Here is a 19,222-nt window from a genome sequence, read left to right as displayed (position 1 = left end):
GAACACAATCTCTAAGACAATATTTTAGCTAGCTAGTCCATGATTTATTATCATTGTTTCCTCAAAGCATATAATCGTTGTATGTCTCAGTTCTAGTAAGGTTAGCAAGTATGTTAACTTAAAAACTGTAAAAAAATAAATCAAAAATATCAATTAGGGCACGTGTCATTGTTTAATTTCTCTCTCGTTATCTCCGACATTGAAACGAAGAACACAGATCGGAGAATCAATCAGAAGAAGAAATCTTAGAGAAATCGGAAGCTTCTCTCTTGTATTCGAGTTTGGTTCGGCGAAGTTTGTCAGGTCAAGGGTCAAAGAACTGGTAAATCTTTCGTCCTCTTTTTGTTTTTTTTTGTTTTTTGCTTAAAAAATCAGTCTAATAATCCTTGTAGTCATCGAGTCCATGTTTCTATAATCTGGATTTGTTTGGTGGTTGTTCGATCTCGTAAGGTTTTGCGTCGATTTGGTTGATTGATTTGGATCCGAGATTAGGTATTTCTCAGTGATTTTAAAACCTGTAGAAATTGGATCGAATTAGGGAGTTTTGGAGAACACTATGCATAAATCTGTGGTTTCTTTCTAAGCTTGAGTAAAAGTTTGAAGATGCGAGCAACTCTTATTGTCTGATTTGTCATTTTTTATTCAGTTCTGTAGTGTGATTTACTTTGTGAAACTTTAAATCTGAGAAGGTGTGATTTGTTGCTGCAGGCATTCTACACACCATTGTCTTTCATCGTGAGCTTGGTCTTCTTATCCGCCCTAAAGATATTGATTTGGAGCTTTTTGAGATTACAAACGTAAGTTTTTATTTTTCTTTCTCTCCTCTATGGTTTTGTAGTTATGCTACCACAAACAGATGTTTTACGAGTTTAACCAAACGGTGAGTATGCTTTGATTTTGATGTATATAATAAACCCAACACTTGCATCATTTGACCAATTCCTGTTAACGATGGTGTAATCTACTGTGTTTCTAAAAATTCAATTCGGTCTCCCTTTATGCTTGTGATTTTGTTCAATCTGTGTAGCTAGCTGAAGAAGTTTAATGAGAGTTTGTGTTGCCAACGAATGCCGTTATTAGTCTATACAAGTCATGATCATCATTCTTGATATTAGTGAGAGATATAAGTTTTTGTTTCATTTCTCACTGTGTAAACTTATGCTACAGGGGATTTTAACAACTCTTTCTCAAAGCGATGGAGGTTATAAGTATGATTACGCTACTATTCCCTTTCTTGCTGAATTTTTAAAGGTATTTTCTTCTTCTTCTCTTAAAAGCTTGATATGACTGCTACTGGATTTTTTGCATGTCTTATGTAGCTGCTGGGTTTGTTTACTTTTTTCTGCAGCTGATCATTTCTGGTTTGTTTCTCTGGAGAGAGGTTCAGACATCTTCATCTACAACTTCAAGGATCACTACGGATTTGAAGAGCCGAGAGCAACAGCACCAACAAGCCGACATCAACTGAGTATTCAATCTTGTAGTCAGCCCCAACTTCAGGTCACTCTATGTCCTCTCCCCTCTGCTTCGACGATTCTTCTTCTTCTTCCTTTGTTACAACGATTTGATTTTTGCTTGAAGTTCAAGCTTCTTCTTCTTCCTTTGTTTAAAGCAAGTTTTTGAAAAAAGTTTAAGAACTTTTAATTAACAACTTTATCATTGGAGGTGAATTTTTAGCTTGTATCTTAGGAAAGTTTTTAGCTTTGAATATGCCCTTAATTAAATCGATTTTAGTAGTTGGTCTTTTCGATTTTTGGATTATTTCAATAACAATTTTTTTTTTCCGATTTTATGTGTTGAATGACATCTATAGCTTTGTTTTTATGTCTTATCCACAAGAATTTGGAAGACTTTATTATAGCTTTTTTCAATAATTTAAAATCTATATTTTTTTAAAAAAGAAATCATATAGTTAATGCATATTTATTGAATTTGGACATTCTAAAATTTTTGAATTTAGTTTTGGAAAAATCATAATAAACCCTATTAACTTTTGTTCAAAACTTTCCAAAAAAAAATCCTCACTTTAATTTATCAAACGCAGCGTTTCGGGAAAAGGAGACAAACCAAAGAGGGTCGCAATCGTCCTCCTCTGATGAATCCATCCATTGCTCTTCTTCGCTGTGTAACTTTGCCTTCTTCTTCTTCTTCATCGCGATAACTCCTGTTTCTTCATAACGATAAGATTCTACAGAACAATCGAATCCTTTCGGAAGTAAGTTATAATCTAGGGATTTCCTCTATTCGTTCGTGTTGTTATTTGGCTCTGTTAGGGGATTGTGATTTTGATCTAATCCGTTAGATCATCAAAGGGCTTTTGAGTATTTTGACCTCCGGGGTTCTATTTCTCGTTAGTATGTTTATGAAATTGAAGTTTGGAATATCGAATTGATAGTTTCTGCTTAGGATTTAAAGTGTATGCTCTCTGATAGTTTCTGATGGTCAATTTTGAAGCTATGGTGTATCCTTTCTTAGAAGTCTGGAATAATCCTTCTTCTTCTTAGTTTACTTGATATCATAGGGTTTGAAGAGTGTGAACTAGACTTAGCATTAAGTTTGATTATTGATTTGAAATACTAGTCTAGGATGCTTTGATTCTTCGATTAGCTTTAGTTTACGGCTTTGTGTTGCTTCGTGTGTTGGATCAATAGATCATATGAATAGGATGCTAAGGTTTTAGATAGCGTTAGCTTATGAATATATTTTTTCAGAGGTTTGTTTGCTAGCTGTGGGGATTTCTCTCTGTCCACCATCAAACCTCCGTAGCGAGTAGTAGTACTGTCCAAGAGATCGAACCCGGCAGAAGGAAATGGAGTTGTTTTGGATCTCTGGTTGGTTAGGGAAGGCTCAAGGGGAGCTGGTGTTGTTGAAGCGTTAGTATGTTTGCTAGTTGATTTAGGTTGGACTGATGTGTAATCTGTTTGCTTTGTTGTTGTTTTGAACTCTTTTTTATCACTTTTCCATTAACTATTAGTTTTGGTTTGCTGTTTAAATAGCCAGAAACGGAGGAAGGAAAAACCAAGCGCCAATTTCTCAAATCTGAATCTTGATTTCCTGGAATACTCAATTGCGTTTGCTTTGGTTTTGAGGTAATTTGTTTGTTTCCTTCTTCATGAGAATCTGGATTTGGTTATTCTGTGGTCAGGTTTTAAGTTGATTTCTGAATTGGTTTGATCAGGAGAGGGAGATGTCAAACCATCCGAAGATGACATGTGTGTCTTCCGCGCATCAGAATTTGGAGGAGAAGCTAAGAGAACTTTAGGAGAAGTTCTGTCTTCTTCAGGCTGCTAGGAAAGAAGGGCGCCATGGTGACCTTGCTCTTTTGGAAGCCCAAATCTCTCAGAATCTTCGTGAGTGGCAAGCTGAACTCACTGCTCCTTCTCCAGAATCTTCTCTTCTGGTTCGTACTCCATTACTTGTACTTCTCAGCTGGTTTCTGTATATGACTAGAGATTAGCCTCGTTTGATGACAAATTTCCAGTTTTTTGTTTAATCTTGATTTGTGGGTGGAAATTTAGCTCTTTTGGTTTTTAACATCTGCAGGGTGAAGGTATTAGCCAATACCTTGAGGTGTTTGCTGAGTTTGCTCCTCTGTTGAAGTTAGACGAGGAGGATGATGCAACTAGTACGTTAAAGGAACATGCTGCACCAAAGCCTGAGCCTGAGGGTTTCGCTCAAACCTTGTGCCCTCCAGAATGGACATCTGATCATTTTAGTCAAAGTCCTTTCAACGGGAATTTCTCCTGTGGTGTTGAGGTTAGCTAGCTACAGTTTCTGCATTCAAGTTGTCTTCTGTATGCTTTTGCCTTAGCCTATTTAGCATTATTGTCTCTAGGTTCTGGATTGTTAGTTAGATTTTCCTGGACATTTGCAACACCATTGATTCCATATAAATTTTGATATTTTTTCATTCTTGTTTTTAATTTTGAATGTTTTTGCTAATGTACAAATTCACCTTTCCTATCTCAGGATGCTGGTAACAACACAGAAACACATGGCCAGCAACTCCATTATGCCTTTGAAGGGTTTGATTCAAGCATAAACACTGCTCCTGATTTCCATGATCAAAAACTCAGCAACCTGGATATAACTTCTCAGTATGATTATATATGCTCAGAAGTGCGTCAGGAACTCGATAACAGCCCTTCCATTAAGCTTGACTCTTCTGAAGAGATCGAAAACTTTGCTGAATTTACCACTCCATCAAGTGTCCGTGTGCCTCCATCTGCTTTTCTCGGACCCAAGTGTGCACTATGGGATTGCACAAGGCCTGCTCATGGCTCTGAGTGGTACCTGGATTACTGCAGTAACTACCATGCGACTCTAGCTCTGAATGAAGATTCGCCTGGCGCAACACCTGTCTTAAGGCCGGGGGGCATCAGTTTGAAAGATAATCTATTGATTGATGCCCTTCGTGCAAAGACTCAGGGTAAGAATGTTGGCATCCCAGTGTGTGAAGGAGCTGTTAACACAAAATGCCCATGGAATGCAGCAGGTGAGGGCTTTGGAACATTTGTTCCACTGGAGCCGAATTTAGCTTCTCTTTCTTTTAGTTCTACCTCTTTGAAAACATAAGCCATATGTGAGTTTCTTATTTTTGTCTGACCCTTAATTTTTTGCAATTGCAGAGTTGTTTCATCTTGAACTGGTTGAAGGCGAAACGATTAGGGAGTGGCTCTTCTTTGACAAACCTAGAAGAGCATATGATAGCGGAAATCGAAAGCAAAGATCACTTCCAGATTACAGCGGACGAGGTTGGCATGAATCAAGAAAGCAACTGATGAAGGAACAAGAAGGCCAGAAGAGATCTTACTATATGGATCCACAACCTCCAGGTTCCTTCGAGTGGCATCTCTTTGAATACCAAATCAGTGAATCTGACGAAAAGATGGGACAGTTTAAAGTGGCTTCAGACAAGCCCTCTCCTCAATCTAACTCAAGACTCCTGCAACAATAGCTCCAAGTTGTCTCCGGCATCCTACAAAAAAGCCATCGTCATCTGTGTTTTTTTTTCTCTCTTTCTGACTGTATGATGAGGAGATAGGATCATCATTTTTGATTTGATGTATTGTGTTAATATGGACAAGTCTGGTCTTTGCCCTTTTTCTTTATAGAATCTGAGATGGGTTTGTAAATTTTTGCATTTTATTTTTTCTCCTCCGCAAGGAAGAATTTTGTAAACGAAGTTGTGTACTTATCCTTGATCTATAATTTGATGAGAAAACGAGTTTTTGCTCTGTTGAAATTAGGCTAGGAGAATGATGCAGCTAGTTCGTTATAGGAACATGCTGCACCAAAGCCTGAGCCTGAGGGTTTCGCTTAAAGCTTGTGCTCTTAGTCTCAATGAATCTGACAGCATGTGCGTTAAATTGAAGTAGGAAATGGAAAGAAGAGTCTAAGGGAAAGAGTCAAATAGGAAATGGAAAGAAGAGTCAAATTTTCAAGTATTCAAAGAGTCTAAAGTGACCAAAGTCACGTTTCTTCTTCTAATCACCTTCTGCTTCCTCCTCCTGCGAACACTCTCCACTTTATTTCTGATTACGCTTCTTCTTGCTCTTCTTCCTCCTGCGAACACTCTCCACATTAGTTCTGAAATGATTTATTATATTCAGAGTATCACACAAACATATAGAAATACACCTTCACAGAGCCAGAGATGGTAGAAGACCCACAGCGTCAAATTTGTCAAAGTTAATTTCTCTAATATACTGATGAAGACGCTGGTTCACTAAATTAAAACACTGACTAACTTCCTGAGTAGTTGTGACACCTGCTTTGATAGAAGAAATGATATGTCCTATCCATTTAAGTTTGTCGGAAGTGTTTTTCTTCAAATTAGTGGTAAGCTCCCGTAACAACCTACAACAAACCCTTTGACTTAGTGGTAGGTTATCCATATTAACCTGCCACCATGATCATGGTTAGTGTCAACAAATCATGGTATTTATAATGTAATGCTGCTAATAATATATTTCAGTATTTTACCTGAGAGCAGAGCCATGATACTGTAGAGGCATCATTGCAATCTAGAGCCCAACTGAAAGATTCTTCGTACTTTCCCTCTGAAATCCACTGTGATAGATCTTGTAAATTCTGAACAGAAGTTAAAATCTTTGACGGACGATCCTTTTGGCTATCAGCTAATTCATGGGTTAAGCTTTGAGCAGCTGACAAGGCAGATTCAAGCTGGGACAACTGTTCAGAGATGCTTTTGTTGCTTTCCTTAATCTTTGAGGAAAAAGATTCTTCAAGCTGACTTACTGCTTTCCCCACATCACTAAAGGCTTTTTTCCCCATCGCAGGACCAAGAGCAGCAAACCTCTCATTTATAGCTTTCCTAAACTTCGGATCAAACTCTGTGTTAAGAAATTCTGTCAGAGAAGTCTGCAGATTCTTCTGAGAACTATTGTAAAGCTCTCTCATCTGTTGCACTGTTTTTTGCTTTTGCTCATCCAGCTGCTGACTTACTGCTTTCCCCACATCACTAAAGGCTTTTTTCCCTATCGCAGGACCAATAGCAGCAAACCTCTCATTTATAGTTTTCCTAAACTTCGGATCAAACTCTGTGTTAAGAAATTCTGTCAGAGAAGTCTGCATATTCTTCTGAGAACTATTGTAAAGCTCTCTCATCTGTTGCACTGTTTTTTGCATTTTCTCATCCAGCTGCAATGTTATAAAGTATATATATAAATTTAGGAGATTCTTCTTTAGAGTAATATATGATAGAAGTTTCAAGACCACTTAATTCTCACCTTGTTCACTTTTTCTGTCAGTTTGTTGGAATTCTCCATCATCTGATGCATAGTGGTTTGTACCTTTTCATCTAGCTTTTTGTTAGAATCAACCATCTGCTCAGAGAGGAGGAACAATGTCATGTTAGGTATATAAAATCTGGAGATTCTTCTTTTAGGTAATATGATACTTGTTAGTTTCAAGATTGTATGTTACCTTGTTCATTGTTTCTGTCAGAAGTTTGTGCTCTGAATTGGTGAAATTCTTCATCATCTGCTGAATAGTCTTTTGAGCTTTGTCATCCTTGTTCTTAGAATCCACCACCAGCTGTTCAGAAAAATTTTTGAAAAGAACAACGTTATGATATATAAAAAATTAGGAGATTCTTCATTGCTAAGTAATATGATACTCGTTAGTTATACCTGTTTCATTGTTTCACTTATCGTTTCTAATATCTGATGAATTGAATCCCTGGGTTGACTTAAGCTCCCAGTCTGGTCATTTGAGGATGCAGAAGCAACAGCAGTAAACATTGGAGGCACTTGATGGTTCTCCTGTTCAAGATGTAGAGCCCGAGCTGAACATAACTTCTGGTAATCTTCTTTCACCTCGCTTTTCATTTTCTCCACAATCCTTTGATAGAGTGTGGTAGCTTCAATTTCATCCATATTGTAACACGTTTGCAATTCTTGAGTAATTTCCTCCAAAGTTGAGTAACCCTGGAAGTGTTTCAGCAAGACTTCCTGGATTGCTGTTTGTTCCTTGTTCTGTTGGACTTGAAATTTTAGTATTTGAAGGAACTGCAGAGCACTTTCAGCATCTTCCAAATTACTATCAGGAAGCAATGGAGGCACTATCTCATTCTGTGAATTCTCCTGGAGGTCTTCGTTGTGTGCAGATGCAAGAACTAATTTCTGATACTCTTCTCTCACCTTTATGTTCATTTTACTCTGAATTTGATGATAAAGGCTATTAGCTTCAGTTGCATCCAGATTCTCCTGTTTCAGTTCATCAGCAATTTTCTCCAAATTTGAGTAATGCTGGAAGCATTTCAGCAAGAATTCCTCGTATGCAGTTGTTTCCCTTTTCAGTTGGTTGTCGAGTGCTAATGTCTCAAGGAACTCTGCCAGAGTAGAAGCATCTTCCAACTTACGCTTCCGCTGTACACTTCTTTCACGATCACATTTAAGTTGACATAAACTCTGATACTCTGCTCCCACCTCTTTTTTCATCTTCATCATAGTACCGTCATATAGTTTAGTAGCTTGACGATGATCCATATACTGGCTCAATTCTTTAAGGGTTTCCTGTGAACTAGAGTAATCCTGTAAGCATTTAAGGAGAAGATCCAGGTGTGCAGCGGATTCCTTTCTCTGTTGGATTTGACCTGCTAAGATACCAATAAAGTCTCTCGCCGTACGCGCATCTTCCAACTTACATCGTCGTGCACTTGTTTCCCCAGAAGCAGAAGCAACCGTTGAGGATGTAGAATGTGAGGTAGCTGGAGACACTTGAGCAGCATCTGAACGTAATCTCCTGTATTCTTTTTTGACGTTGGTTCTCATTTTCATCATGTCACTGTAAATGAGTATACAGGCTTGAGTGTGATCCATAAGCTTGCTCAATTCGTCAAGTGTTTCTTCGAAAGTGGAGTACCTCTGGACACATTCCAGGAAAACTTGTTGGCATGAAACATTGTCCTTATTCTGCTGGCTCTGAGCTGCTAGCAGATCGAGAAATTCCCTAACACTAGTAGCATCTTCCAACTTACGCTGTTGTTGTGATCTTTCCTTAGCAGCAATTTTGCGTAATGCTTTATATTCGTTTCGCACCGTGGGTTTCATCACGGAAAACAACCCTTCATACATTGTTTCAGCAAGTTTTGAATCCATCCCATACGGTTTCAATTCTTCAACAGATTCCAGTTTCTTATAGTGATTTTTGAAACACCTCAACATGAGAAAAGACGCCATTATCTCGCTGTCCGTAGCCGTACCTTGTTTTCTATTGTCTTCTGTGAAAGCGGCCAAAAGTTCAATGAACTGGCTAACTGAAGTAGCATCTTCCATCTGGAAAAAAAAAAAAAAAGCGATTGAAGATGTCATATAATTGATGATGCAAGATTAGAGTGACGAAGGTTTAAGATCTTATTCGATCGAAACTCAGATTATCACAACATCGAAGATATAGATTGGGGGAAGTTAGTATGCGCATCTCCAAACAAAGCGATTGAAGAATGTTTCATGAAATCATTCGATCAAACTCAGATTATCATCAGCATGAAACTCAGATTATCACAACATCGAAGATATAGATTGGGGGAAATTAGTATGCGCATATCCAAACAAAGCGATTGAAGAATGTTTCATGAAATCATTCGATCGAAACTCAGATTATCATCAGCAAACTATATTATCTATGAATCGATTAAGAAAAAATGAAATCTATCAATCTTCTTCTTACCTTTATCCCTGACGAAGAGGACGGAGGACCTTTGTTCGCTACTGTACTGTTTCTACTTGAAGCCATGGTTTAGGTGTCGAAAGCTTTAGAAGATCGAAGATCGAATCGAATTGTCTCTACCAGATCCAACTCCAGAACTCGATTCACGATCGAAGATCAAAGATGATGAGAATCGAAGATTGGAGAAGATGAGAGAGAGAGAGAGAGAGAGAGAGCTAACAAACTTTGGCGCTGCTAATTTGTTTTTCGAATTTTTGACGATTTTGTTTCTGAATTTCACTATCAGCGAAATAGGCTTTGATGGGCTTCTGGGCCAAACGAAAGAGAGAACTAAACAACGTCGGTCGGTCATTTTAAGTTTTTTATTTCTTTTCTTTTTATTTCTAATTTTTCCCCATTCCCTAAATTTGGGATCCGGCGGAGCAGTGACGGTGGTCGCGCTTCCTTCTTATTTCTGGTAAGTTAATACAGTTTCTGCTCGATTCTACTTGATTCGTGGTCCCATATCGAAGATTAGGCTTGATTATTTTATTGTTTGTAACAAGGAAGATATATATATATATATATATCCGAGTTCTGATTGCCGTGACGACGTGCTGTGCTATTGAGAGCGTAACTTCAACTTATTCCATATTTTGTTTTGATGAAACACATGAGTGATGAATTTCACATGTTCTCGCTTGAGTGTTAATTTAAACACTATTGAGGGCTTATGTTAGACATACGACTATTGCTATTTCGGAAACCTCTAGTTACTTTTACTGTCCTGTGTTTCACCCATTGACCTCCATAGTTGTATTTTCTGAGGAGGTACATGAATTTCTGATCAGCTGTCTTGAGTTGCCTTGAAATCGGTCAACCAGTGGTTGTTAGTAAGTCATATGCTCTCATTAATAATGTCTCTGAATTCATTTTTCTACCTATTCCCTCTTCTGTTGTTAGGTATCCTTCTTCATTTTGTGTTGGAGACAGTCTTCTTCGGAATTACTACGGCAAAGTTGTTGGCATTTTGGGGTCACGTCAGGTTTATTTTCCAAACCTACTTACCTTTTCCAAGGCACTTTGCTACTACTACTACATAGAAACTATCATGGATACTAGCCTTCATATTCTTTATTTTTATGGATTGCATCAGGTATCCAGCTAATGGATGGCCTTGCAACTGATTTCCATGCCATCTTTCTCTTCTGAGTTGTCTCTTCCTTGCAGGTCATGCATGCATGCGTTACCGGTGTTATCCAGGATTATCAGTCCCATTCTTGCAAGTCCTACTTGGCCATCAGGCTCGGCTACTCCTGGTAACAAAGAAGGACGGACGAGGAAAATTCGCTGGTAAAACACTACTGTAAAACTCAAATCATTCAATGAAACCCTTATCAGTCTTTTTATCCCTGACTTACTATTGGCACTGCGCCACTTCTCTAGCCTTTACTGAAGCAACAAGGTGTTGGGCTCGAGGGCATTGCGAAAAGTTAGGGAGGATATTCCACCTCTGCTGCTTACTGTTGGTGGAAATTTGGTGGTCTTTTTTCTCTATTTTACTTTGTTATCCCTTTATTTAACACATATGACTATGGATATATCTATTTTGATATTTCATTATGCCAATGTATTTAGGTTTGGTACGTTTAAATCCAAGACTCCGTTGCCCATAGAAGATTATTGGAACGCTCTATTCAGGAGAAGACAATATTTCTTCTGTTGTTTGTTTGGAAATTAAAGCATTCAGTTAGTTTCTCTGTTTATAACTGCAAATGCAGTATTTATACTTTTACATATTGGCTACCTCATTAGTTCCTTCCTGGTATTTCCTTGTACACATTTTTTAAGGCTAAGCTCGAAGTTGGTTGTGGTTGTAGAGCTTTGTATCTTTCATTTAAGTACTGACATCAGTAAATGTTTCAAAATTATATTGTTACCTGATTCATATTTGCGAGCGCCTGCATTTTTAGCTCTCAATAGTATCGGTACTGCTGTTAACAGTGTAATTGTTATCTTATGTTAGCTCTATGAACATAATGATAATGGAGTTCAGAGCTTAATTAAGTTCAACCATCTAAAAGTCTGAGTTCTTCCTTATCCAGGAGGACCAAGATACATCAATTTTGACTGGCGAATAGTAATACAATGTCAAACTCGTTAAAAGGAAAACCTGTGCAGGTACAATGTTTTATTTTTACTGAAAGCAAGATGAATAGTTCTAGAAAGATGAATGTGTTTCTTTCAGCAGAGGTCAATCTTTATAAGGATAGTAAATGTGAATTTCTACTCTTTCTTTTAAATATGTCTGCCTGGATACAGCTTTCCTCTTAACTGCAGCGAAGTGAGGTATGCTTTGTTCTTTGTTCGAGCTGATAAGGCAATTTCATCTCTGTTACTTGTCGCCTTCATACATTTTTTGTTCATTTGTCTGGTGATTCTCTGTCAGTTTTGTGAACTATTTTTTCGTTCTTAACATTGGTTATCTCCTCGTTTCTTATACCCTACACCTTTGGGCGTAACCCAAGAGTTCATTTTCTCAGGTCCTCCCCAGGGAAAATGGTGTGCGGTACCCATGGAACTTCATCCTCAGCAAGTGCTTTGGGAGGAAGAAAAGTAACATCCACTATCGGGTTCCAGGTCTCGAAACTAATTTGTTCCCGGAGAATACAGAGGTCACTAAGGGTGTCTGGAAATGAGGCAATAAGAGCTGGATGGGAGGTATGTTCATATCCTATCTGAGAAAGAAAAATCCAATTAATGTATTTCAAAGCTGGACATTGAATTCACCTTCAATGTTTGCCCTGTAGGTGCATACAAGTTAGAAATCTGCATACAAATTGTTGTGCGGTTCATTCATTACGACTTACATTGTATGAGAACCATATACTTTTTTACTTCTGGGTATGTTTTTACTGTTTATTAAATATTCTCATCTTCTCTAACCTCATTTATAGTTGCTTGCTAGAATACCTTATCGAAATAGTAATTTTTCAGAAAATTTGTAGATTGAATATATTGCTGTTTTGGCTGTTTATTTGCGTCGTATTGCTGGGAATTTCCATCTGAATCTGCTTGTCCGAAAACAAATTATTTAGTATTGTTCAGTGAAGCTAATTTGGTCAAATTCATTTATGTAACGCATTTATGCACATATTTTATTCTGTTCCTGGCTTTATCATCTCTATTCTGTCTCTGATGAATCTTGGTCTCTACAATAACTTCATGAACATACCATGCATGCAATTTCAGTTTTCAGAACCAATTAAAAATAAAGTTGGAAAAAGATATTGCTAAACTTGATATTCTCATTCAATCTTGCTTCCATTGCTTGAAGGAGATAATGGAGCTGGCAAAAGCACAAGAATATCAATGCTTGTCGGCCTTCTTCGTCCAACGTCTGGAGATCCCCTTCTACATGGTAACTGTAAAGTAGGCTTTCTTCTTCTAGCATTACTATTATACTTTCTGTCTTTTTTTTGTTATGCTGTGTTATCCCTGTTTCTTGCGTTTTTGTATTTGACTATATCAATCTCTTTCTGTAGGATGAGATACGGAAAAAAATAGGTGTTCACCCTCAGCATGATAATCCTCTTTCCAGAACTGAAGGTAAGTGATATATCCCTTCTTTGTCTTGTTGTCTTATTCTAACTGTAGGAGAACAGAAAACTGTTACAAATTGTTCTAGGTGTTCACCCTCAGCATGATAATGCTTGCAATTCTGAGGGTGAAATGTACTCAAACCTTAGCTTTTGGGTCCTCTTAATCCGATATTCTAAGTGAGTAAACTGGCTCGTCGTTCATAGGCAATGGTAAAATGGTTCTTGGCTTCAATGAAAACCGTTATCTCTCTTATCTGTACAAATCCATTATTATCAGGTCATACATACTACACTCTTTAGATGTTAAAAAATGCACACTCAAACGAGTTTAGGAAAAAAGCATTCATTTTTTCGGAAGTAAGTTATAATCTAGGGCTTTACTCTATTCGTTCGTGTTGTTATTTCGTTCTGTTATGGGCTTAGATCATCCAAGGCTTTTGAGTATTTTGACCTCCTGGGTTCTATTTCTCGTTAGTATGTTTAGGAAATTGAAATTTGGTGCATTGAAATGATAGTTTCTGCTTAGGATTTTGAAGTGTATGCTCTCTGATGCGATTACAACTCTTAAATATGGTGCACACAACTATTGATGGTCAAATTTTAAAGCTATGGTGTATAGTTCTTAGGAGTCTGGATCATCCTTTTTCTTCTTAGTTGAGACCATAAAGTTTTAGGTCTTAGTTGATTTAGGTTGGACTGATGTGTAATCTGTTTGCTTTGTTGTTGTTTTGAATTTTGTTTAACACTTTCCATTAACTTATCAGTTTTGGTTTGTTGACTAAATTGCCAGAAACGGAGGAAGGAGAGACCAAGCGCCAGTTTCTCTAAACTGAATCTTGATTTCCTAAAATACTCGATTGCGTTTGCTTTGGTTTCTGAGGTAATGTGTTTGTTTCCTTCTTCATAAGATTTGTTTCCTTCTTCATGAGAATCGGGATTTAGGTGTTATGTGGTCACGTTTTTAAGTTGATTTTTGAATTGGTTTGATCAGGAGAGGGAGATGTCAAACCATCCGAAGATGACATGTGTGTCTTCAGCGCATCAGAATTTGGAGGAGAAGCTAAGAGAACTTCAGGAGAAGTTCTGTCATCTTCAGGCTGCTAGGAAAGAAGGGCGCCATGGTGACCTTACTCTTTTGGAAGCCCAAATCTCGCAGAATCTTCGTGAGTGGCAAGCTGAACTCACTGCTCCTTCTCCAGAATCTTCTCTTCTGGTTCGTACTCCATTACTTGTACTTCTCAGCTGGTTATATGACTAGAGATTAGCCTCGTTTGATGACAAATTAGCTAGCTACAGTTTCTGCTCCTTCTCCAGAATCTTCTTCTCTTCTGGTTCGTACTCCATTACCAAAACCTTGTACTTCTCAGCTGGTTTATGGGTTTTTTATTCTCTGAAAAAATGCTGAATCTGTAAGCTTTCTGCATGTGACGGGAGACTAGCCTCGTTTGATGAAATATTAGCAGTTTTTTTTTTTGTTTAATCTTGATTTGTTTGTGAAGATTTAGCTCTTTTGGTTTTTAACATGGGCAGGGTGAAGGTATTAGCCAATTCGTTGAGGAGTTTGCAGAAGCAACTAGTTCGTTATAGGAGCATGCTGCACCAAAGCCTGAGGGTTTGTACAAATCCATTATTATCAGGTCATACATACTACATTCTTTAGATGTTAAAAAATGCACACTCAAATGAGTATAGAAAAAAGCATCTCAGGCCTTAGATATGAAAACTTCATTCATGTTTTCTAAATTAGACTGAACTCTGTATCCAAAACTCCAAAAAAAATGAAGATGTGACAAAAAGAATACTTTTGAGTAAATCTACGACTCTTGAGTTTTCAATTTAGATAGACACTTTTCCTCGCATCCTTCCTCTGGTCTATTCTGCAGATACCCAAACCCAGAATATCAACACAAATCTTTGCATGTATATTTGTATTATAACCATCACGAATATATCAAGTATACCTTGGTAGCTGGGTGTTTGACCCCCCACCTCCTAAACATCCTAAGAATAGTAGCAGCGTCCGTTGTAATGGTCATTTCACCAATATCATCCATAAGCATCTGAAAAACACGATTAGACAAAAAATAAATATCTTGCAGGTTAAGAATAAAACTCGAAAACATAAAGCATTCGAATAGGGCATACCCGATCGAGTCCGACGGGACCAAGTGAGGTCTTAATATTTTTTGAAGCAGCCTGGCAAGCTGTCACGGGATTTCTTGTTATATCAAATACATTGGTAGCTGGTTCTTTGACCCCCCACCTCCTCAACATCCTAAGAACAGTAGCAGCGTCTATATCACCAAGAATATCATTGGTAAGCATCTGAAAGTGAAACACGATTGGACAAAAAAAATAAATACCTTGCAGGTTTAGAATAACAGTCGAAACACTTAGCCATAAAAGTACCAAATCCTAGCAGAGTATATATATAACGTGAATTGAGATGCAAATCAGAAACTAATAAAGTCCAAAAGAGTCGCAAAGCATTGGAATAGGGCATACCCGATCGAGTCCGACGGGACCAAGTGAGGTCTTAACATCATTTGAAACATATTGGCCAGCCATCACGGCATATAGAGTTATCAAATCCGAGTTACTGCAGCAGAAATCTCCAAAAGAAGAGAGAGAAACAAATAAAACCCTAGCAGCTGTAGATCGAACAAATAATTTCCGATGGAAAATTACCACCGCTAAAAATAATTTTCCCAAATACTAGTCATAGTGAATAAATGGGCCTTTTGGGCTAAATGCAAATGCATTTAGCCATATAGCTCATAAAATCTCAAAAGTCCGTAAAACTGATAATTAGGGAACAAGCGCTGTTACGTACGCTCTATAGGCTTTCTAGGTTGCTCCTTTAGCTGTAGATGCGATTACTTGTCTTATAGCTTCGGAAAAGCCAGAGATTGTGGTGGATTTGCGTGATATCAAGATTCGTAAAAACACGGTTTATGATGATTGTCAAATGGTGATGGAATGGTTTTAAATTTCACTCTACTCAAAGACATTGGGAGAACTACCTCGCTTATCATTCGTAGCCTCCGCCAGCTTGTACTATGTACTCTGTTTTTACACTAAATTTTTTTATTTACTTTCCTGTTTGGTTTTTGAATTCTCTGATGATTCTTTAAGCTGAATAAAACAAGTCGGTTGGTTTTAAGAATTCTAATTTTTATTTCTCCTCCATCGTGTCGTGTCTTGTTTAAAATGTTGTCTCGATCATCTACAAGCGTGTTCAATGAAACTTGAAACCAATATAAAAAGTTAAAAACCATTAATAATGCTCGTTGACTATTGTATAATTGGGCTTTACTGGGCCGTTCACTGAATTGGGCTATAAAAAGGGAGGTATCCGCTTCCTTCCTATGTTAAAACCCTAAATGCAAAGCAAATCAATTCAATAGAGAGAGAGAGAGTAATGGCGACAAATTCTGAAGCAGAGAAAACAGATGGAGGAGACTGTGTTACCACTACTACTACGAAGGCACAAGTAATTAATTCAAACAAAACTCGATTCTATACATTAGATTTTACATTCTATGTAATTCTCACTGATTGATTCACATACATTTTCTCGTATATATATATACTTATGAGCAGCAAAGTAGTCGCGTTTTGAGCATGGAAGAGGAGAAAATGAGAGATAGCTACTTGTTGTGTTGTGAGAATTTCTACACTCTTCCTGAGATGATCAATTACATGAAGGAGCATCACGGTGTAGAGCAGACCACTGTTACAAAAGTTTTCAGGGAACTCTTAAAAGGTACAAAAGCAGAAGCTTATCTGAGAGCATCACAGAAACGAAGTAAGACAAGAACAACTACTTGAACAGAGAGGCTGGGATGAATGGATGATGAGGGGGTGTGTAGATTAAGTATATTGTTTCAAATTCTTTGGTTTGGGTTTTGTAAGAAGTATACAATATTATGTATGTCATATTGTCAATCATCTTGGCTCTTCAAATCCAAAATCTAGTATCTTCTTTTGCTTCCGAGTATGGATTCGTTTTTCATATTCTTGAGGTCCAAAACATGAAGACTTGAACAAATGAATCCAAGGAGATTTTTTTTTTTAGTCTTGCTTGTCTATATTTTGTCCAAGTCAAATGATATTAGTGCTTTAGGTGCTATGGAATCAGATGCTTACTATAAGAGCTACTGAGTTGGATAGACTAGAGTTTGACCACATTGATAAGAGGCACCACAAGAGCTACTGAGTTGGATAGACTAGAGTTTGACCACATTGATAAGAGGCACCACAGAGCATCCGAGATATGTACACTTTATTGGTATACCCTCATAACAGTGTAAGCTATAAGAACTGTTAACTACAATTTTTCTGGTATATCTACTAGACATTTGGACTTGACAAAAAAGTTTATAAGCTCTAGCCAAAGTGATGGAAAGACAACGGTTACATCAGCCATGACAAAAGAATTGGAGGCATATACAACATAAAAAGCTCAACCCGCATTTTACAAAAAGGGACTTAGTCTAGAAAAGAGGGTATCGAAAGAATAAACAAGTCAACAAGCACACTTTTTTTTTTTTTTTTTTTGGTCAAAGTCAACAAGCACACTTAAAACTACAAAATCCCAACTCTTTTGTGTTGTAGAAGTTCGTTGCTTCTTACAGTAGATTCATTCTTCATAAACTAGTTGAAGTCTTTCGGATTAGTTCTTTCACTTGTGGTTCAAATAATCTTAAACCCCCAAAGTCTAACATATTCTCAAAAGCCCAAATTTAATTAATAGTATCCAACTTCGATCTTAAGTCTTAACCGTACAAATCCTGTTGCTTTTGTGCTTTTTAGGCAACTGTGTTTGGTCCGATTAGAGAGGGACTCGAATTACTTAAGACGGCGTCGGTTTTGTCCAAATGCGAGTCAACTGAACACAACACGATGCTGCTGCAGTGCGTCGTGTTGTGTTCGTTACTCGCCTTCGTCGTCTCCGTCGCTTCGACCTCTCCCCTCGTTGGCGTTCACCCCTTAGGTTTACTTCTTCGATCACTCTCACTCTTTTATCTTTCTATCGATTAATCTCTGATTCTTTAGTTACTTTGTTCTTTGTTGTGAGGCAGATGAAAAGTATTTCGAATCAGATATTATCAGATGCAAAGATGGCTCCAAATCATTCCACAGAGACCGTCTCAACGACAACTTCTGCGATTGTCTCGACGGCACCGATGAGCCTGGTACTCCCTCCCCCTTCTCTTCCTCCAATCCATAGAGCCAAGATGAGACTTTAAATTCTTGCTCAGTTAAAGATCTTAGGAGAACAAGTATGAATCCATTGATCGGATCAGATTCTGTTTCACAACTTCAATTGTGAAAAATGTGTTTTTTTTTAGATGCATAATTAGAAAGTTTCTCAATTTCTACAGCTATGTAAATCTGATTAACTGATTGATTGCATCAATGTTTGTTACCCTTTTATTTCAGGGACTTCAGCATGTCCAAATGGCAAGTTCTACTGTAGGAACATAGGAAGTTCACCAAAGTTCGTTTACTCTTCTCGTGTAAACGATGGAATCTGTGGTTAGTAATACGTTTGCTGAATGATTCTCGTTTAAGCTCTCTCTTGGTGTATGATTATGTTATTGTTATGTCTTCAGATTGCTGTGATGGAAGTGATGAGTACGAAAGTAGCATTGGTTGTCCCAACACATGTGTAATGGGTGGTAATGTTAACTACATCTACAAACCTAGAACCAAACTTAAATCTGTCGACAGGAAACTCGGTTCTACTACTTCTTTAAAGGATTCTAATACCTTTGTGAATCTTCAGGACATGTTCAAGAATCTCCAAGGTTTGTCTTGTTTTTTTTCTTCTTCTAATGCTACATTTGTTTACTTCGATTGTCTAGCAAACCTTGTTGTTGTTGTTGTTGTGTCCAGGTATGAAGCTAGTCTTCGCACTTCAGCTGGTTTTGATTGGTTTCTTGCTGATCTTGTGGATGCTAAGGCGTCGTGCTCGGTCTAAGAGGAGACGCAAGAATCTACCTCTTATTAGATCAGCTAACTAACTTCTCTATGGACCTCTTTGTTTATAGTTTCTTGAAGCTTTTACAAGGAACCTTTATGCTAAAATCACATTTTGTCAAGTGTCATTATATATAGTTAGTTGAAACTGTATTAACTTTGGATCATAATTCTCTTGTTCGTCTTTACATCCTCATAAACCAAAGTAGGTACTGATGAGTTAATCACATCTAGATGATCTCATGATATGCATGTATTTTCTAGAAATGGAGATTATGTTAATTGATTGTATTTCATAGACTAGATTCAGGAGGTAGATTATGTCATAGGTGTATCTGTAATATTCCCTCTTTGGCGTAAAATTAATGATCTTTCAAGACAGCAATCATGTTTGTAAACTTGAGGCTTTTCCCATAATTTAGTAACTCCACTCAGAGAGCTAGCCAAAGAAAACCCATGAA

The 19,222-nt window shown here is 37.6% G+C and overlaps 5 protein-coding genes and 1 pseudogene across 30 annotated transcripts; 4 read left to right on the top strand and 2 right to left on the bottom strand.

Annotated features, from left to right (window-relative positions):
- On the top strand, positions 1–5,224 carry LOC104782748 (transcription factor VOZ2-like; annotated as a pseudogene). Its single transcript, XR_015597655.1, has 10 exons — positions 1–322; positions 709–797; positions 1,168–1,251; positions 1,349–1,500; positions 2,045–2,215; positions 2,997–3,089; positions 3,179–3,400; positions 3,544–3,756; positions 3,970–4,495; positions 4,629–5,224. The product of XR_015597655.1 is annotated as a transcription factor VOZ2-like (transcript).
- Positions 5,225–5,313: 89 nt separating this feature from the next.
- On the bottom strand, positions 5,314–9,632 carry LOC104782749 (uncharacterized). Its single transcript, XM_087511830.1, has 7 exons — positions 9,196–9,632; positions 7,155–8,801; positions 6,949–7,059; positions 6,753–6,848; positions 5,986–6,663; positions 5,641–5,903; positions 5,314–5,565 (listed from the first exon to the last, which is right to left on the bottom strand). The coding sequence occupies exons 1-6, from the start codon at positions 9,259–9,261 to the stop codon at positions 5,643–5,645; spliced, it is 2,859 nt and encodes a 952-aa protein (XP_087367956.1). The 5' UTR covers positions 9,262–9,632; the 3' UTR covers positions 5,314–5,565; positions 5,641–5,642.
- Positions 9,541–14,589, top strand: LOC104782750 (transcription factor VOZ2-like). Of its 21 annotated transcripts, none has more exons than XR_015597659.1 (14): positions 9,541–9,652; positions 10,138–10,219; positions 10,405–10,527; positions 10,621–10,717; positions 10,813–10,923; positions 11,280–11,355; positions 11,497–11,523; positions 11,718–11,895; positions 11,985–12,078; positions 12,515–12,595; positions 12,720–12,783; positions 13,567–13,656; positions 13,768–14,107; positions 14,307–14,589. XR_015597659.1 is itself a non-coding variant. In XM_087511844.1 (14 exons), the coding sequence occupies exons 11-14, from the start codon at positions 12,757–12,759 to the stop codon at positions 14,361–14,363; spliced, it is 396 nt and encodes a 131-aa protein (XP_087367970.1). In that variant the 5' UTR covers positions 9,541–9,652; positions 10,138–10,219; positions 10,405–10,527; positions 10,621–10,717; positions 10,813–10,923; positions 11,280–11,355; positions 11,497–11,523; positions 11,718–11,895; positions 11,985–12,047; positions 12,512–12,595; positions 12,720–12,756; the 3' UTR covers positions 14,364–14,589. The 21 variants fall into 21 exon arrangements, 12 of the variants coding, with proteins under 12 accessions (XP_087367970.1, XP_087367969.1, XP_087367967.1 ...); XM_087511844.1 differs by having other exon boundaries at positions 11,985–12,047; positions 12,512–12,595; positions 13,768–13,989; XM_087511843.1 differs by having other exon boundaries at positions 13,768–13,989.
- LOC104782751 (T-complex protein 1 subunit alpha) lies at positions 14,384–16,019 on the bottom strand. 5 transcript variants are annotated; one of them, XM_087511834.1, is made up of 4 exons: positions 15,282–16,019; positions 14,922–15,101; positions 14,738–14,836; positions 14,384–14,648 (listed from the first exon to the last, which is right to left on the bottom strand). In XM_087511834.1, the coding sequence occupies exons 1-4, from the start codon at positions 15,342–15,344 to the stop codon at positions 14,613–14,615; spliced, it is 378 nt and encodes a 125-aa protein (XP_087367960.1). In that variant the 5' UTR covers positions 15,345–16,019; the 3' UTR covers positions 14,384–14,612. The 5 variants fall into 5 exon arrangements, with proteins under 5 accessions (XP_087367960.1, XP_087367959.1, XP_087367958.1 ...); XM_087511833.1 differs by having other exon boundaries at positions 14,384–14,653; positions 15,282–15,505; XM_087511832.1 differs by having other exon boundaries at positions 14,922–15,191; positions 15,282–15,476.
- A 133-nt stretch (positions 16,020–16,152) lies between these two features.
- LOC104782747 (uncharacterized) lies at positions 16,153–16,770 on the top strand. The gene is made up of 2 exons (XM_087509112.1): positions 16,153–16,269; positions 16,380–16,770. The coding sequence occupies exons 1-2, from the start codon at positions 16,198–16,200 to the stop codon at positions 16,605–16,607; spliced, it is 300 nt and encodes a 99-aa protein (XP_087365238.1). The 5' UTR covers positions 16,153–16,197; the 3' UTR covers positions 16,608–16,770.
- Positions 16,771–17,295: 525 nt separating this feature from the next.
- LOC104782744 (glucosidase 2 subunit beta-like) lies at positions 17,296–18,949 on the top strand. The gene is made up of 5 exons (XM_010507760.3): positions 17,296–17,772; positions 17,861–17,974; positions 18,222–18,317; positions 18,395–18,589; positions 18,678–18,949. The coding sequence occupies exons 1-5, from the start codon at positions 17,682–17,684 to the stop codon at positions 18,803–18,805; spliced, it is 624 nt and encodes a 207-aa protein (XP_010506062.1). The 5' UTR covers positions 17,296–17,681; the 3' UTR covers positions 18,806–18,949.
- Positions 18,950–19,222: the final 273 nt, after the last annotated feature.

Source organism: Camelina sativa, chromosome 4 (genome assembly GCF_030686135.1).
Source record: "Camelina sativa cultivar CO46 ecotype springtype chromosome 4, ASM3068613v1".
In the NCBI taxonomy this organism is placed as follows: domain Eukaryota; kingdom Viridiplantae; phylum Streptophyta; class Magnoliopsida; order Brassicales; family Brassicaceae; genus Camelina; species Camelina sativa.
The sequence above is the reverse complement of the archived record's forward strand: the minus strand, read 5'-3'. Positions and strand labels throughout refer to the sequence as shown.

Coding starts and splice junctions, on each gene's coding strand:
- LOC104782749 (XM_087511830.1), bottom strand. CDS start 9,261: ATGGCTTCAAGTAGAAACAGTACAGTAGCGAACAAAGGTCCTCCGTCC. Junction 7,060..7,154: donor TAAGTGAAACAATGAAACAG/GTATAACTAACG, acceptor TTTTCTGAACAG/CTGGTGGTGGATTCTAAGAA. Junction 6,664..6,752: donor TGACAGAAAAAGTGAACAAG/GTGAGAATTAAG, acceptor ATAACATTGCAG/CTGGATGAGAAAATGCAAAA.
- LOC104782744 (XM_010507760.3), top strand. CDS start 17,682: ATGCTGCTGCAGTGCGTCGTGTTGTGTTCGTTACTCGCCTTCGTCGTC. Junction 17,773..17,860: donor CGTTGGCGTTCACCCCTTAG/GTTTACTTCTTC, acceptor GTTGTGAGGCAG/ATGAAAAGTATTTCGAATCA. Junction 18,590..18,677: donor CATGTTCAAGAATCTCCAAG/GTTTGTCTTGTT, acceptor TGTTGTGTCCAG/GTATGAAGCTAGTCTTCGCA.
- LOC104782750 (XM_087511842.1), top strand. CDS start 12,757: ATGATAATCCTCTTTCCAGAACTGAAG. Junction 13,657..13,767: donor CGTTTGCTTTGGTTTCTGAG/GTAATGTGTTTG, acceptor TGGTTTGATCAG/GAGAGGGAGATGTCAAACCA. Junction 13,990..14,306: donor CTCCAGAATCTTCTCTTCTG/GTTCGTACTCCA, acceptor TAACATGGGCAG/GGTGAAGGTATTAGCCAATT.
- LOC104782747 (XM_087509112.1), top strand. CDS start 16,198: ATGGCGACAAATTCTGAAGCAGAGAAAACAGATGGAGGAGACTGTGTT. Junction 16,270..16,379: donor CTACTACTACGAAGGCACAA/GTAATTAATTCA, acceptor ACTTATGAGCAG/CAAAGTAGTCGCGTTTTGAG.
- LOC104782751 (XM_087511831.1), bottom strand. CDS start 15,344: ATGGCTGGCCAATATGTTTCAAATGATGTTAAGACCTCACTTGGTCCC. Junction 15,192..15,281: donor GTCCCGTCGGACTCGATCGG/GTATGCCCTATT, acceptor ATACTCTGCTAG/GATTTGGTACTTTTATGGCT. Junction 14,837..14,921: donor GTCCCGTCGGACTCGATCGG/GTATGCCCTATT, acceptor CGTGTTTTTCAG/ATGCTTATGGATGATATTGG.